This window comes from Salvelinus fontinalis, chromosome 1 (assembly GCF_029448725.1).
Source record: "Salvelinus fontinalis isolate EN_2023a chromosome 1, ASM2944872v1, whole genome shotgun sequence".
Taxonomy (NCBI): domain Eukaryota; kingdom Metazoa; phylum Chordata; class Actinopteri; order Salmoniformes; family Salmonidae; genus Salvelinus; species Salvelinus fontinalis.
In genome coordinates, this window is record NC_074665.1 from 1,770,966 (window position 1) to 1,788,325 (window position 17,360).

General features: G+C 46.9%; 1 protein-coding gene across 1 annotated transcript in view; it reads right to left on the reverse strand.

Annotated features, from left to right (window-relative positions):
• Positions 1 to 17,360, reverse strand: part of nid1a (nidogen 1a) — an 87,934-nt gene that overhangs the window by 12,107 nt on the left and 58,467 nt on the right. Inside the window, exons 14-19 of the mRNA XM_055935314.1 lie at positions 14,823 to 14,942; positions 12,477 to 12,692; positions 11,427 to 11,602; positions 8,070 to 8,196; positions 6,788 to 6,959; positions 2,140 to 2,297 (exon numbers count right to left, since the gene is read on the reverse strand). Of these exons, the coding sequence (XP_055791289.1) occupies positions 2,140 to 2,297; positions 6,788 to 6,959; positions 8,070 to 8,196; positions 11,427 to 11,602; positions 12,477 to 12,692; positions 14,823 to 14,942 (969 nt within the window). The remainder of the gene's footprint in view (positions 1 to 2,139; positions 2,298 to 6,787; positions 6,960 to 8,069; positions 8,197 to 11,426; positions 11,603 to 12,476; positions 12,693 to 14,822; positions 14,943 to 17,360) is intronic.

A 17,360-nucleotide genomic window follows, 5' to 3' on the forward strand; every position in this document is an offset into this window, starting at 1 on the left:
CGCTCCAGCCTTAGCCTCCGGACCTGCTTATCCTGTCTCAACCCCTCTCGCTCCAGCCTCAGCCTCCGGACCTGCTTACCCTGTCTCAACCCCTCTCGCTCCAGCCTCAGCCTCCGGACCTGGTTACCCTGTCTCAACCCCTCTCGCTCCAGCCTCAGCCTCCGGACCTGGTTACCCTGTCCCAACCCCTCTCGCTCCAGCCTCTGGACCTGCTTACCCTGTCCCAACCCCTCTCGCTCCAGCCTCAGCCTCCAGACCTGGTTACCCTGTCTCAACCCCTCTAGCTCCAGCCTCAGCCTCCGGACCTGGTTACCCTGTCCCAACCCCTCTAGCTCCAGCCTCAGCCTCCAGACCTGGTTACCCTGTCCCAACCCCTCTCGCTCCAGCCTCAGCCTCCGGACCTGGTTACCCTGTCTCAACCCCTCTCGCTCCAGCCTCAGCCTCCGCACCTGGTTACCCTGTCCCAACCCCTCTTGCTCCAGCCTCAGCCTCCGGACCTGGTTACCCTGTCTCAACCCCTCTCGCTCCAGCCTCCTCACCTGGTTTCCTGCAACCCACCTGAGCTTCCCCTGGCCTGCACTCCATCTTCCCCCTGTGTTTCAATAAATACCTTGGTTACTTCATCCCAGTCTCCTCGTCTGAGTCTGCTCTTGGGTTCCCCTGTTCCACTCCGCGTAACAGTTTACAAGTCACATAATAAGTTGCATGGACTCACTCTGTGTGCAATAATAGGGTTTAACACAATTTTTGAACGACTACCTCATCTCTGTACCCCACACATACAATTATCTTATAGTCCCTCAGTCAAGCAGTGGATTTCAAACGCAGATTCAACCACAAAGACCAGGAAGGTATTCCAGTGCCTCACAAAGAAGGGAACCTATTGGTAGATTGGTAAAAAGCATCAATACATTAAGTCACCACAAAAATATAGGTGTCCTTCCTAACTCAGTTGCCAGAGAGGAAAGAAACCGCTCAGGGATTTCACCATGAGACCAGAGTTCAATGGCTGTGATATTATTATAGTTACTCCATAATACTACACTAAATGACAGAGTGAAAAGAAGGAAGCCTTTAACAGAATAAAAATATTCTAAAACATGTATCCTATTTTCAACAAGGGATTAAAGTAAAACTGCTAAAATGCCCACAAGTTTATTTCTTTGCCACATTTTTGTAGCTTTACTTTAGTTGATGTCCACAGAAACTATTATTTTAGCAGGTGATATAAATCATACATTTGATAAGATTGACAGACGTAGCAATTAAAATGTCAAATTCAAGGAGTCTCCAAAGAGGCTGAAAAATGTAATCTCTGCAAATAAATTATTATTATTATTCCAAACTACAAAAGACTACCCCTTTTTATCTCAAAGCAAGAAAAGATATTCAAGAATTTTAAAAATGTTGTTCCAAAAATGCACTCAACAACATGCTGGGTTCAAAAATCCATGATATAGTAATATCGGATCATTCTCCGGTATCATGCATAATTACACCAACAGAAATACACTTAGCGACAGACTATGGAGAATCAACAGAGTGCATCTTAAAGACCCGAAATGTATTAAAAAATTAAGACTTTTACCATTACAAATGTAGATAGAGGACAGAGAAAAACCGACCCCCGACATAATTTGAGATGTGTTTAAGCTGTACATTAGGGGAATGATAATCTCATACTCGCCAAAAAATAAATTACTATCTTAGAAAAAGACCGTATTTTTTTTATCAAGGCAAAGAGTAAAAAAAAGATTTCTTAACTTAAGCAGGAATATGGTATTTTACCTTAGAAGATGTGTGAATATTTAGGTAAATTAAATATTTCTGTATTTCATATTCAATACATTTGCAAAAAATTCTAAAAACATGTTTTCACATTGGCATTATGGGGTATTGTGTCTGATCTAATTAATCAATTTTGAATCAATTTTAACCATTTTGAATTCAGGCTGTAACACAACAAAACGTGGAATAAGTCAAGGGGTATGAATACTTTCTGAAGGCTCTGTACTAACCCTGGGCAGGGTTTATTGACTTCATCATGTGGGTTCCTGAAGACAGGAGACATATTATACATCAACAGAGACATCCTCTATTCCCAACTACACAGGTCTCTGTACTGTAGTAACACTGTACCTGCATCGGCCCAGCACAGCTGAGAGCTCTGCGGGTCGTAGGTGAGTCCGTTCGGTAGCCCCAGGTCATCCTTCACCAGAACTCTCCTGTTGGTTCCATCCATGGCAGAAGTCTCGATTTTAGGAGCTTCGCGGTTCCAGTCTGTCCAGTACATGTTGCTGGTGGAATGAACAGAGCAGTGAGAACGGTTAGGGAGTGTTGTTGTCTCTGGGTCAGTTTAGGAGAACGGTTAGGGAGTGTTGTTGTCTCTGGGTCAGTTTAGGAGAACGGTTAGGGAGTGTTGTTGTCTCTGGGTCAGTTTAGGAGAACGGTTAGGGAGTGTTGTTGTCTCTGGGTCAGTTTAGGAGAACGGTTAGGGAGTGTTGTTGTCTCTGGGTCAGTTTAGGAGAACGGTTAGGGAGTGTTGTTGTCTCTGGGTCAGTTTAGGAGAACGGTTAGGGAGTGTTGTTGTCTCTGGGTCAGTTTAGGAGAACGGTTAGGGAGTGTTGTTGTCTGTGGGTCAGTTTAGGAGAACGGTTAGGGAGTGTTGTTGTCTGTGGGTCAGTTTAGGAGAACGGTTAGGGAGTGTTGTTGTCTCTGGGTCAGTTTAGGAGAACGGTTAGGGAGTGTTGTTGTCTCTGGGTCAGTTTAGCAGAACAGGATTTTTTATATTGATAAATGTGTTTGATTGTTTTTTTTATTTATTTTTTAATTCACCTTTATTTAACCAGGTAGGCAAATTGAGAACACGTTCTCATTTACAATTGCGACCTGGCCAAGATAAAGCAAAGCAGTTCGACACGTACAACAACACATAGTTACACATGGAGTAAAACAAACATACAGTCAATAATACAGTGAAAAATAAGTCTATATACAATATGAGCAAGTGAGGTGAGATAAGGGGGGTGAAGGCAAATAAAATATATTAATAAATAAAAATATAAAAAAAGGGCATGGTGGCGAAGTAAATACAATATAGCAAGTAAATTGTTTATTGTTTGTGTATTATTAGCTATTTATTTATTTATTTTTTTTTTTAAATTGTGTATAATTTCATTTCCTGTATTGATCCCAGGGCACGTTTGCAAATGAGACCTGGGTCCCGTGTGGCTCAGTTGGTAGAGCATGGCGCTTGCAACGCCAGGGTTGTGGGTTCGATTCCCACGGGGGGCCAGTACAAAAAAAGTATGAATGTATGTACTTGTAAGTGGCTCTGGATAAGAGCGTCTGCTAAATGACTTAAAATGTAAATGTAAATGTAGGTCTCGTTGTGTTTTTCCCTGGTTAAATAAAAAGTTAAAAATAATCATATCTTACTGACACAAAATGTGGATAATGTACACATTTCTTGAAATCTTGGTGTTGTAGCATATAAGCCATCCTGTAAAACAGGCCTAGCTATGCAAAGGAGTTAGCTCAGAAAAACAGCTAGGAGTTAGCACATAATAGCAGCTAGGAGTTAGCACAGAATAGCAGCCAGGAGATAGCACAGAATAGCAGCTAGGAGTTAGCACAGAATAGCAGCTATGAGTTAGCACAGAATAGCAGCTAGGAGATAACACAGAATAGCAACTAGGAGTTAGCACAGAATAGCAGCCAGGAGATAGCACAGAATAGCAGCCAGGAGATAGCACAGAATAGCAGCTATGAGTTAGCACAGAATAGCAGCTAGGAGATAGCGCAGAATAGCAGCTAGGAGTTAGCACAGAATAGCAGCTAGGAGATAACACAGAATAGCAGCTAGGAGTTAGCACAGAATAGCAGCTAGGAGATAACACAGAATAGCAGCTAGGAGATAGCACAGAATAGCAGCTAGGAGTTAGCACAGAATAGCAGCTAGGAGTTAGCACAGAATAGCAGCTAGGAGTTAGCACAGAATAGCAGCTAGGAGTTAGCACAGAATAGCAGCTAGGAGTTAGCACAGAATAGCAGCTAGGAGTTAGCTCAGAATAGCAGCTAGGAGTTAGCACAGAATAGCAGCTAGGAGTTAGCACAGAATAGCAGCTAGGAGTTAGCACAGAATAGCAGCTAGGAGTTAGCACAGAATAGCAGCTAGGAGTTAGCACAGAATAGCAGCTAGGAGTTAGCACAGAATAGCAGCTAGGAGTTAGCACAGAATAGCAGCTAGGAGTTAGCACAGAATAGCAGCTAGGAGTTAGCACAGAATAGCAGCTAGGAGTTAGCACAGAATAGCAGCTAGGAGTTAGCACAGAATAGCAGCTAGGAGTTAGCACAGAATAGCAGCTAGGAGTTAGCACAGAATAGCAGCTAGGAGTTAGCACAGAATAGCAGCTAGGAGTTAGCACAGAATAGCAGCTAGGAGTTAGCTCAGAATAGCAGCTAGGAGTTAGCACAGAATAGCAGCTAGGAGTTAGCACAGAATAGCAGCTAGGAGTTAGCACAGAATAGCAGCTAGGAGATAGCATAGAATAGCTCTTCATATATCCCCACATATCTTACTGATTCAGTTGCTTTTGATAGTGAGCTTGAAATTGCACGAAAGGATTGCTATGCTAGTGTCAGGCACAGGTATTACAGTAGATGGCATTATAGACTGAACAGGCCCTTTAATACAAGAGTTCATGTAGAATAGCCCTTCATATTCCCACAGATTAGTGGATACTGCAGGTAGATCTATCTATATCAGTGTTTCCCAAACCTCTCCTCCAGTACCCATTGACGTTCCACTTACAGCATCTGATGTATGTGGGGTAGGGGTACTGGAGGAGGGGGACAGACTGGACTATAGATCTGCTAAGTGGAATGGGTACTGGAGGAGGGGGACAGACTGGACTATAGATCTGCTAAGTGGAATGGGTACTGGAGCAGGGGGACAGACTGGACCACAGATCTGCTAAGTGGAATGGGTACTGGAACAGGGGGACAGACTGGACCACAGATCTGCTAAGTGGAATGGGTACTGGAACAGGGGGACAGACTGGGACCACATATCTGCTATGTGGAATGGGTACTGGAGGAGGGGGACAGACTGGGACCATAGATCTGGTACTGGAGCAGAGGGATAGACTGGGACCATAGATCTGGTACTGGAGGAGGGGGACAGACTGGGACCATAGATCTGGTACTGGAGGAGGGGGACAGACTGGACCATAGACCTGGTACTGGAGTAGAGGGACAGACTGGGACCATAGATCTGGTACTGGAGCAGAGGGACAGACTGGGACCATAGATCTGGTACTGGAGGAGGGGGACAGACTGGACCATAGATCTGGTACTGGAGGAGGGGGACAGACTGGACCATAGACCTGGTACTGGAGCAGAGGGACAGACTGGGACCATAGATCTGGTACTGGAGCAGAGGGACAGACTGGGACCATAGATCTGGTACTGGAGCAGAGGGACAGACTGGACCATAGACCTGGTACTGGAGCAGAGGGACAGACTGGACCATAGATCTGGTACTGGAGGAGGGGGACAGACTGGACCATAGACCTGGTACTGGAGCAGAGGGACAGACTGGGACCATAGATCTGGTACTGGAGGAGGGGGACAGACTGGACCATAGATCTGGTACTGGAGCAGAGGGACAGACTGGGACCATAGATCTGGTACTGGAGCAGAGGGACAGACTGGGACCATAGACCTGGTACTGGAGCAGAGGGACAGACTGGGACCATAGATCTGGTACTGGAGCAGAGGGACAGACTGGGACCATAGATCTGGTACTGGAGCAGAGGGACAGACTGGGACCATAGACCTGGTACTGGAGCAGAGGGATAGACTGGGACCATAGATCTGGTACTGGAGGAGGGGGACAGACTGGGACCATAGATCTGGTACTGGAGCAGAGGGACAGACTGGGACCATAGATCTGGTACTGGAGCAGAGGGACAGACTGGGACCATAGATCTGGTACTGGAGGAGGGGGACAGACTGGGACCATAGATCTGGTACTGGAGGAGGGGGGCAGACTGGGACCATAGATCTGGTACTGGAGCAGAGGGACAGACTGGGACCATAGACCTGGTACTGGAGCAGAGGGACAGACTGGGACCATAGATCTGGTACTGGAGCAGAGGGACAGACTGGGACCATAGATCTGGTACTGGAGCAGAGGGGCAGACTGGGACCATAGATCTGGTACTGGAGGAGGGGGGCAGACTGGGACCATAGATCTGGTACTGGAGCAGAGGGACAGACTGGGACCATAGATCTGGTACTGGAGCAGAGGGACAGACTGGGACCATAGATCTGGTACTGGAGCAGAGGGATAGACTGGGACCATAGATCTGGTACTGGAGCAGAGGGACAGACTGGGACCATAGATCTGGTACTGGAGCAGAGGGACAGACTGGGACCATAGATCTGGTACTGGAGCAGAGGGGCAGACTGGGACCATAGATCTGGTACTGGAGGAGGGGGGCAGACTGGGACCATAGATCTGGTACTGGAGCAGAGGGGCAGACTGGGACCATAGATCTGGTACTGGAGGAGGGGGGCAGACTGGGACCATAGATCTGGTACTGGAGCAGAGGGACAGACTGGGACCATAGATCTGGTACTGGAGCAGAGGGGCAGACTGGGACCATTATCAGGCATTTCCAACACACCATCCCGTTGTTTTCCTCAAGGCCCCATTAGTAGCCAGATCTGATCTATGGCCAGTCCATCCCTTCTCGAGGCACAGATCTACATGGTGACTCACCCATTGACAGGGTCAACGATGATGGCTCGGGGGTTGACCAAGTTCGTGTCGATGAGGACGCGTCGCTTGGTCCCATCCAGAGAGGCTACCTCGATGCGGTCTTTCATAGAGTCTGTCCAGAACAGTGTCCGACCCACATGGTCTATAGCGATCCCTTCTGGACTCTCCAGATCTAAGAGGAAGACATTCGTCAATAAAACATACATTCGTCAATCGTCAATAAAACATACATAAAAATGTAAATGTAGAAGGGAGCACAAAGTAGAACACTGGCTCAACATTCCAGAAAACTGGCACCACACTCTAGACCACTGACACCACATTCTAGAACACTGACTCAACATTCTAGAACACTGACTCAACATTCTAGAACACTTACTCAACACTGGCAACACACTCTAGAACACTGGCAACACACTAGAACACTGGCTCAACATTCTAGAATACTGGCACCACACTCTAGAACACTGACTCAACATTCTAGAATACTGGCACCACACTCTAGAACACTGACACTACATTCTAGAACACTGACTCAACATTCTAGAACACTGACACTCCACTCTAGACCACTGACACCACATTCTAGAACACTGACACCACAATCTAGAACACTGACACCACAATCTAGAACACTGACACCACAATCTAGAACACCGACACCACAATCTAGAACACTGACACCACAATCTAGAACACAGACAACACACTCTAGAACACTGACACCACATTCAAGAACACTGACATCACATTCAAGAACACTGACACCACATTCTAGAATATTGGCACCACAGTCTAGAACACTGACTCAACATTCTAGAACACTGACTCAACATTCTAGAACAATGACACCACATTCTAGAACACTGGCACCACACTCTAGAATACTGGCACCACTCTCTAGAACACTGGCACCACACTCTATAATACTGGCACCACACTCTAGAACACTGGCACCACACTCTAGAACACTGGCACCGCACTCTAGAATACTGGCACCACACTCTAGAACACTGGCACCACACTCTAGAACACTGATGGCGGCAGGTTGCCCAGCGGTTAAGAGCGTTTGGCCAGCAACTGAAAGGTTGCTGGTTCGAATCCTCGAGCCAACTAGGTGAAAAATCTGTCGATGTGTCCTTGAGCAAGGCACTTAATCCTAATTGCTCCTGTAAATTGCTCTGGATAAGAGCGTCTGCTATGATAAAAAGTAATTTAGCAAGCCAACAGAACAGAGGTGACCAACAGATGTGGGTGATCTGAGAGTGAACTGAACTCTGACCTGATCTGATGACAGGGATGGCTCCTCCTCCCTGCAGGTTGGCCTTGCTGATAGACGGGGATGTGATGTCTGTCCAGTAGACCATCTTCTCCACACAGTCATAGGCCACCCCGATGATCACCTTCTCCTGGGGTCAACGCACAGGTCAGAGGTCAGCTACCAGAACACTGGTTGATTTTAGTTTAGTTCATCGTCATCATGCTGCAGATGGAAATGTGTTTTCTCTGTTGTCCAACTCTACAACCCCCTCGACAGCACGCACACACACACACACACACACACACACACACACACACACACACACACACACACACACACACACACACACACACACACACACACACACACACACACACACAGACACACACACACACACACACACACACACACAGACACACACACACACAGACACACACACACACACACACACACACACACACACAGACACACACACACACACACACACACGCGCACGCACGTGCACGCACACACACACGCACACGCATACACACACACACACACACACACACACACACACACAGACACACACACGTACACACACGCACACAGACACAAACACGTACGCATTCTTAAGCCAGCTGGTTGGGAGATCAGTGTAACAGAGAATGATGTTAGGTATTAATCCACTGGTGGTGCAGCACCGATGTGAACCGTTAGAGGGCAAATGGCAGCATGTGGTTGTGATATAGTGTGTGTGTGTGTGTGTGTGTGTGTGTGTGTGCGTGCACGTGCGTGCGCGTGTGTGTGTGTGTGTGTGTGTGTGTGTCTGTGTGTGTGTGTGTGTGTGTGTGTGTGTGTGTGTGTGTGTGTGTGTCTGTGTGTGTGTGTGTGTGTGTGTGTGTGTGTGTGTGTGTGTGTGTGTGTGTGTGTGTGTGTGTGTGTGTGTCTGTGTGTGTCTGTGTGTGTCTGTGTGTGTCTGTGTGTGTGTGTGTGTGTGTGTGTCTGTGTGTGTGTCTGTGTGTGTGTCTGTGTGTGTGTCTGTGTGTGTCTGTGTGTGTCTGTGTGTGTCTGTGTGTGTGTGTGTGTGTGTGTGTGTGTGTGTGTGTGTGTGTGTGTGTCTGTGTGTGTGTGTGTGTGTGTGTGTGTGTGTGTGTCTGTGTGTGTGTGTGTGTGTGTGTGTGTGTGTGTGTGTGTGTGTGTGTGTGTGTGTGTGTCTGTGTGTCTGTGTGTGTGTGTGTGTCTGTGTGTGTGTGTGTGTGTGTGTGTGTCTGTGTGTCTGTGTCTGTGTGTGTGTCTGTGTGTGTGTCTGTGTGTGTGTGTGTGTGTGTGTGTGTGTGTGTGTGTGTGTGTGTGTGTGTGTGTGTGTAATGCAGACCAGATCTCCACCAGACCTCGCCTCCAGATAGGAACTAGCTAACAGTCTACACAACAACCTGGCTCACCACCAGCAGTGGAACGGGCTGAGAGAAAACCAAGAGAGAACCCTGAACCACAGTGGATCTGAAGCGTTTGAATGCTTTGTCCCAGGTTCAACGACCACACATGCTACCAATGCTGTGAGGAATTGATTGAGATTCTTAAGTACAACCACAATACTTTGAAACAACTGGCAAAATCTTGCCTTTACATTCATTAAGTCTTTTCAATTTCTGAATCTTTATTTCACTGACACCTACTCTTTTCCATTTAACTCGACAGCTTTTCTTTGAGTAAAACCATCGAGTTAGAAACCTTGGCAGCAGTGTAATATTTATCTACAGACCTCCTATTACAGCCCAGTCCTTGACCTTTACTACATATGTACATGGTAGGTGTGGCTCCTGAATGGCCCCCTATTCTCTAGGAATGACTTGGTAACAGCAGAATGACTTGGTACCAGCAGAATGACTTGGTAACAGCAGAATGACTTGGTACCAGCAGAATGACTTGGTAACAGCAGAATGACTTGGTAACAGCAGAATGACTTGGTAACAGCAGAATGACTTGGTACCAGCAGAATGACTTGGCAACAGCAGAATGACTTGGTAACAGCAGAATGACTTGGTACCAGCAGAATGACTTGGCAACAGCAGAATGACTTGGCAACAGCAGAATGACTTGGTAACAGCAGAATGACTTGGTAACAGCAGAATGACTTGGTAACAGCAGAATGACTTGGTAACAGCAGAATGACTTGGCAACAGCAGAATGACTTGGTAACAGCAGAATGACTTGGCAACAGCAGAATGACTTGGCAACAGCAGAATGACTTGGTAACAGCAGAATGACTTGGTAACAGCAGAATGACTTGGTAACAGCAGAATGACTTGGTACCAGCAGAATGACTTGGCAACAGCAGAATGACTTGGCAACAGCAGAATGACTTGGTAACAGCAGAATGACTTGGCAACAGCAGAATGACTTGGTAACAGCAGAATGACTTGGCAACAGCAGAATGACTTGGTAACAGCAGAATGACTTGGTACCAGCAGAATGACTTGGCAACAGCAGAATGACTTGGTACCAGCAGAATGACTTGGCAACAGCAGAATGACTTGGCAACAGCAGAATGACTTGGTACCAGCAGAATGACTTGGCAACAGCAGAATGACTTGGTAACAGCAGAATGACTTGGCAACAGCAGAATGACTTGGCAACAGCAGAATGACTTGGCAACAGCAGAATCAGACTAAACATAAACACTGTGGTGGAATTTTAAATACATACTTAAATGTCCTAAACAAACTATAACAATCCATAGCACCCGATTAAGGATTCCTAATGTCAAAGTAAACAGGAGATACGTTCCAAATCGCACCCTATTCCCTATACTGTATAGTGCACTACTTTTGACTACAGCCCTATGGGTCGATAGTAGTGTACTAGGGGAGTAGGATGCCATTGGGGAAACCGTTGAGCAACAGAAAATCCCACTGCTCCAAAATCCCGTGTGACTTTATATCCTAAAGAAGACAACTACAGTAACGATGGCGTCTCCCTGAACCCACTTCAACCACGTACTAACAGTATTCCACTATTCCAAACACATGGTGTTTAACCTTTATAACAAATGAAACGCAAACCAGACACATCCAGTCTCAACCACCCACGGATATGACTGCCTTCAGTAAAGCGTTAGTCACTCACAGCAGAAGAAGAAGGTTCCAGATCTGGTTGTGCTGTCTTGCCAACTGCTATGGTAACAATGACCAAATGTATTGGCAAGGCAGCGCCAGTGGATGGAGCACCGGGCTAGTGGTGCTGGTCGTCGGTAAATACAGAGCAGGACATTCAGATAGGAGCAGGCCTGTCAACAACAACATCAACATCAACAACTTCTCACCGGTAGATACAGAACAGGACATTCAGATAGGAGCAGGCCTGTCAACAACAACATCAACATCAACAGCTTCTCACCGGTACATGCAGGACAGTCTTTGCCTCTGTCTTCTTCATGTTGTAGCCCTCCAAAGGGACAAAGTCGATGCGTCCACTCTGAGCAAAGAGCAGGTGTGTGCCGGGGGGTAAAGGGTAAACATCTGGCCTGGGAGTAGGGCCTACTGGGGGACGAACTGTTGGTCCTTGTTCTATACCTACAGTAGAGAGATCAATCAATCAATCAATCAATCAACATACATCTGGCCTGGGAGTAGGGCCTACTGCGGGACAAACTGTTTCCTGTTCTATACCTACAGTAGAGATATGAATGAATCAATGAATCAATCAACATACATCTGGCTTGGGAGTAGGTTCTACTGCGGGACGAACTGTTTCCTGTTCTATACCTACAGTAGAGATATGAATGAATCAATGAATCAATCAACATACATCTGGCCTGGGAGTAGGTTCTACTGCGGGACAAACTGTTTCCTGTTCTATACCTACAGTACCAAAAACATCAGCTTTTAATTGTGACCGAGAGTGGTACCTTCTTCCGAAGCTGTGTCATTGAATATTAACATATACAGTGGCTGAGTCTATATTCAAATGATTCACTAAGGGTGGTATTCTGACTTGAGTCTCTGTTTACCGAGTCTTTATTCATATGATTCACTAAGGGTGGTATTCTGACTTGAGTCTCTGTTTACTGAGTCTTTATTCATATGATTCACTAAGGGTGGTATTCTGACTTGAGTCTCTGTTTACCGAGTCTTTATTCATATGATTCACTAAGGGTGGTATTCTGACTTGAGTCTCTGTTTACTGAGTCTTTATTCATATGATTCACTAAGGGTGGTATTCTGACTTGAGTCTCTGTTTACTGAGTCTTTATTCATATGATTCACTAAGGGTGGTATTCTGACTTGAGTCTGTTTACTGAGTCTGTATTCATATGATTCACTAAGGGTGGTGTTCTGACTTGAGTCTCTGTTTACTTAACGGAAATGTCCACTCAAGTCTCCCATTGTCTATATACACTAAAGTCAGTTGTCCTCTTACTCAGGCCCGATGGACAGTATAACTCACACAGTGGCCTGCCTCTGCCGGGCCCGGTGCGTGTTCCTGGGACCTCCAGTCCGTTACGGTCAACACACCAACAGTGTCCGATGGAGTCGTGACACTGGGTGGCTTCGTAGGTTCCCTGGCTGTCACAGGTAGGCACGTACTGACCAGGCACCGGCTGGGACCCTGTAGAGCCAAGGAGACGGTCCCTCTGGGTCTCACACGGCGTCTTCGTACGTTCTGGAACGAGGGATATTAACAATCAAAGTTATTTATAAAACCCTTTTATATCAGCAGCTGGGTTAGTAGTTCGAATGAGATTAAAAAGAGGACTTTAAAGATGAAGTCTACCTAGATGGGTATGTAGAATCCCCTCAGAGACAAAGACATTAACGATCAATATAGTACATACTGTGCTGTCAGAGCTTTATAGATTCATTAAGGAAGTGTATAGCTGGTGTAGCTACTGTAGGGAGTTACTGTTACAAGTTTTAATCCGGTTGGCTTTGATTTAGCCAGCTCATTACACTCTCAGTATTGTTTATCCTCATATGAGCCTTGTTTGAGCACTGTTTTAATTATCTCCCTCTCTGTCTCTGTCTCGCTCTCTGTCTCGCTCTCTGTCTCGCTCTCTGTCTCGCTCTCTGTCTCGCTCTCTGTCTCGCTCTCTGTCTCGCTCTCTGTCTCGCTCTCTGTCTCGCTCTCTCTCTCTCTCGCTCTCTCTCCCTCTCTCTCTCCTCTCTCTCTCTCTCTCTCTCTCTCTCTCTCTCTCTCTCTCTCTCTCTCTCTCTCTCTCTCTCTCTCTCTCTCTCTCTCTCTCTCTCTCTCTCTCTCTCTCTCTCTCTCTCTCTCTCTCTCTCTCTCTCTCTCTCCTTCTCTCTCTCTCCCCCTCCCTGCCTCTCTCTCTCTCTCCCCCCCTCCCTGCCATTCTCTCTCCCTCTCTCCTCCTCCGTCCCTCCATCTCTCTCTCTCTCCCTCCCTCCATATCTCTCTCTCTCCCCCTCCCTCGATCTCTCTCTCTCTCTCTCCTTCTCTCTCTCTCTCTCTCCTTCTCTCTCTCTCCCCCTCCCTGCCTCTCTCTCTCTCTCTCCCCCCCTCCCTGCCATTCTCTCTCTCTCTCTCCTCCCCCGTCCCTCCATCTCTCTCTCACTCCCTCCCTCCATATCTCTCTCTCTCCCCCTCCCTCCATCTCTCTCTCTCCAAAGCAGGAATGTGTTTTCCTTTCCAAGAATGATGCTGGATAATGATAAGAATGTGCTTTGGGAAAAGAGATAGAGAGAGAGAGAGAGAGAGAGAGAGAGAGAGAGAGAGAGAGAGAGAGAGAGAGAGAGAGAAAGAGAGATTGTGTGTCTCGTTTTTACAAAGTATCCACTGTAGCCAAAGTGAAATGTATTTATTACTAAGAGAGTTGCGGCAGGCAGCTATGAGCCAGTGACCCCCTGGGCTACAGCTGAACATCAGTGGCTGGTGATGCAGTAGGTCTGGGTCTGTTTTAATGGGTTCGTTATCTACTCATCCCTCTGTGGGAACAGTAAAGGCTATGTTGAGGGAGGAAGAGGGAGGAAGAGGGAGGAAGAGGGAGGAAGAGGGAGGAAGAAGGAAGTGTTGCTATGGAACATTACCCCATTACTGCTCAAGCCCTTCTGTAAACATCTGTAACCATCTATTACAACCATCTGTAACCATCTGTAACCATCTGTAATCCATCTGCATCTGTAACCATCTGTAACCATCTGTAACCATCTATTCCCATCTGTAACCATCTGTAACCATCTGTAACCATCTATTCCCATCTGTAACCATCTGTAACCATCTGTAACCATCTATTCCCATCTGTAACCACCTGTAACCATCTATTCCCATCTGTAACCATCTGTAACCATCTGTAACCATCTGTAACCATCTATTCCCATCTGTAACCATCTGTTCCCATCTGTAACCATCTGTAACCATCTGTAACCATCTGTAACCATCTATTCCCATCTGTAACCATCTGTAACCATCTATTCCCATCTGTAACCATCTGTAACCATCTGTAACCATCTATTCCCATCTGTAACCATCTATTCCCATCTGTAACCATCTGTAACCATCTGTAACCATCTATTCCCATCTGTAACCATCTGTAACCATCTGTAACCATCTGTAACCATCTATTCCCATCTGTAACCATCTATTCCCATCTGTAACCATCTGTAACCATCTGTAACCATCTATTCCCATCTGTAACCATCTGTAACCATCTGTAACGGATAAGGGTCATGTTTTAACTGAACAGGTCAGAATATGAAGAAAACTTGTGACTTCAGAGCAAGTCAGGTCTTTACCTGACAGGCAACCATGATGGCCTTCCATTCCACAGAGACGTACCTGAGGAGCAGTAGAAGCCGTCACCGTGGTAACCAGGCCTGCACTGGCAGGTAAAGGACCCCTGGGTGTTATAACACACAGCCTCCTGGTGGCACCTGGCAGACTGGCACTCATCAATATCTACAGGGGATGAGAAGACATTATTTCAAATAAGGTGACGTTACATGTTATCAATAGCAGCACACACAATAATTATAATTTGACACAATAAAATCTAGTTCATACAAGTTTAAAATACATATTTTCTGGAATGGAGGGAGGGAAGGGGGGAGTGAGGTAGGGAGGGAGGTAGGAGGGAGCCCGCTCTGTGAAGGAAATAAATTCCCAAGAGGACAGGCGTAAAGATGAACTCCACAGTTTGAACGGTGTCAGGTAGTTTTACATTGTATTCACCAATCAACTGGGACCTCTGGCTGGACAGTCATTATAAACACCAATCAACTGGGACCGCTGGCTGGACAGTCACTATAAACACCAATCAACTGGGACCGCTGGCTGGACAGTCCCTATAAACACCAATCAACTGGAACCGCTGGCTGGACAGTCATTATAAACACCAATCAACTGGGACCGCTGGCTGGACAGTCACTATAAACACCAATCAACTGGGACCGCTGGCTGGACAGTCCCTATAAAACCCAATCAACTGGGACCGCTGGCTGTACAGTCATTATAAACACCAATCAACTGGGACCGCTGGCTGTACAGTCATTATAAACACCAATCAACTGGGACCGCTGGCTGTACAGTCATTATAAACACCAATCAACTGGGACCGCTGGCTGGACAGTCACTATAAACACCAATCAACTGGGACCGCTGGCTGGACAGTCATTATAAACACCAATCAACTGGGACCGCTGGCTGGACAGTCATTATAAACACCAATCAACTGGGACCGCTGGCTGGACAGTCATTATAAACACCAATCAACTGGGACCGCTGGCTGGACAGTCAGTATAAACACCAATCAACTGGGACCTCTGGCTGGACAGTCATTATAAACACCAATCAACTGGGACCGCTGGCTGGACAGTCATTATAAACACCAATCAACTGGGACCGCTGGCTGGACAGTCATTATAAACACCAATCAACTGGGACCGCTGGCTGGACAGTCATTATAAACACCAATCAACTGGGACCGCTGGCTGGACAGTCATTATAAACACCAATCAACTGGGACCGCTGGCTGGACAGTCACTATAAACACCAATCAACTGGGACCGCTGGCTGGACAGTCATTATAAACACTAATCAACTGGGACCGCTGGCTGGACAGTCACTATAAACACCAATCAACTGGGACCGCTGGCTGGACAGTCATTATAAACACCAATCAACTGGGACCGCTGGCTGGACAGTCACTATAAACACCAATCAACTGGGACCGCTGGCTGGACAGTCACTATAAACACCAATCAACTGGGACCGCTGGCTGGACAGTCACTATAAACACCAATCAACTGGGACCGCTGGCTGGACAGTCACTATAAACACCAATCAACTGGGACCGCTGGCTGGACAGTCACTATAAACACCAATCAACTGGGACCGCTGACTGGACAGTCATTATAAACATCAATCAACTGGGACCGCTGGCTGGACAGTCATTATAAACACCAATCAACTGGGACCGCTGGCTGGACAGTCACTATAAACACCAATCAACTGGGACCGCTGGCTGGACAGTCACTATAAACACCAATCAACTGGGACCGCTGGCTGGACAGTCATTATAAACACCAATCAACTGGGACCGCTGGCTGGACAGTCATTATAAGCACCAATCAACTGGGACCGCTGGCTGGACAGTCATTATAAACACCAATCAACTGGGACCGCTGGCTGGACAGTCATTATAAACACCAATCAACTGGGACCGCTGGCTGGACAGTCCCTATAAACACCAATCAACTGGGACCGCTGGCTGGACAGTCCCTATAAACACCAATCAACTGGGACCGCTGGCTGGACAACTTGTTCAGGGCCTTGTTCAGGGGAACAGTGGGTTAACTGCCTTGTTCAGGGGAACAGTGGGTTAACTGCCTTGTTCAGGGGAACAGTGGGTTAACTGCCTTGTTCAGGGGAACAGTGGGGTTAACTGCCTTGTTCAGGGGAACAGTGGGTTAACTGCCTTGTTCAGGGGAACAGTGGGTTAACTGCCTTGTTCAGGGGAACAGTGGGTTAACTGCCTTGTTGAGGGGAACAGTGGGTTAACTGCCTTGTTCAGGGGAACAGTGGGTTAACTGCCTTGTTCAGGGGAACAGTGGGTTAACTGCCTTGTTCAGGGGAACAGTGGGTTAACTGCCTTGTTCAGGGGAACAGTGGGGTTAACTGCCTTGTTCAGGGGAACAGTGGGTTAACTGCCTTGTTCAGGGGAACAGTGGGGTTAACTGCCTTGTTCAGGGGAACAGTGGGTTAACTGCCTTGTTCAGGGGAACAGTGGGTTAACTGCCTTGTTCAGGGGAACAGTAGGTTAACTGCCTTGTTCAGGGGAACAGTGGGTTAACTGCCTTGTTCAGGGGAACAGTAGGT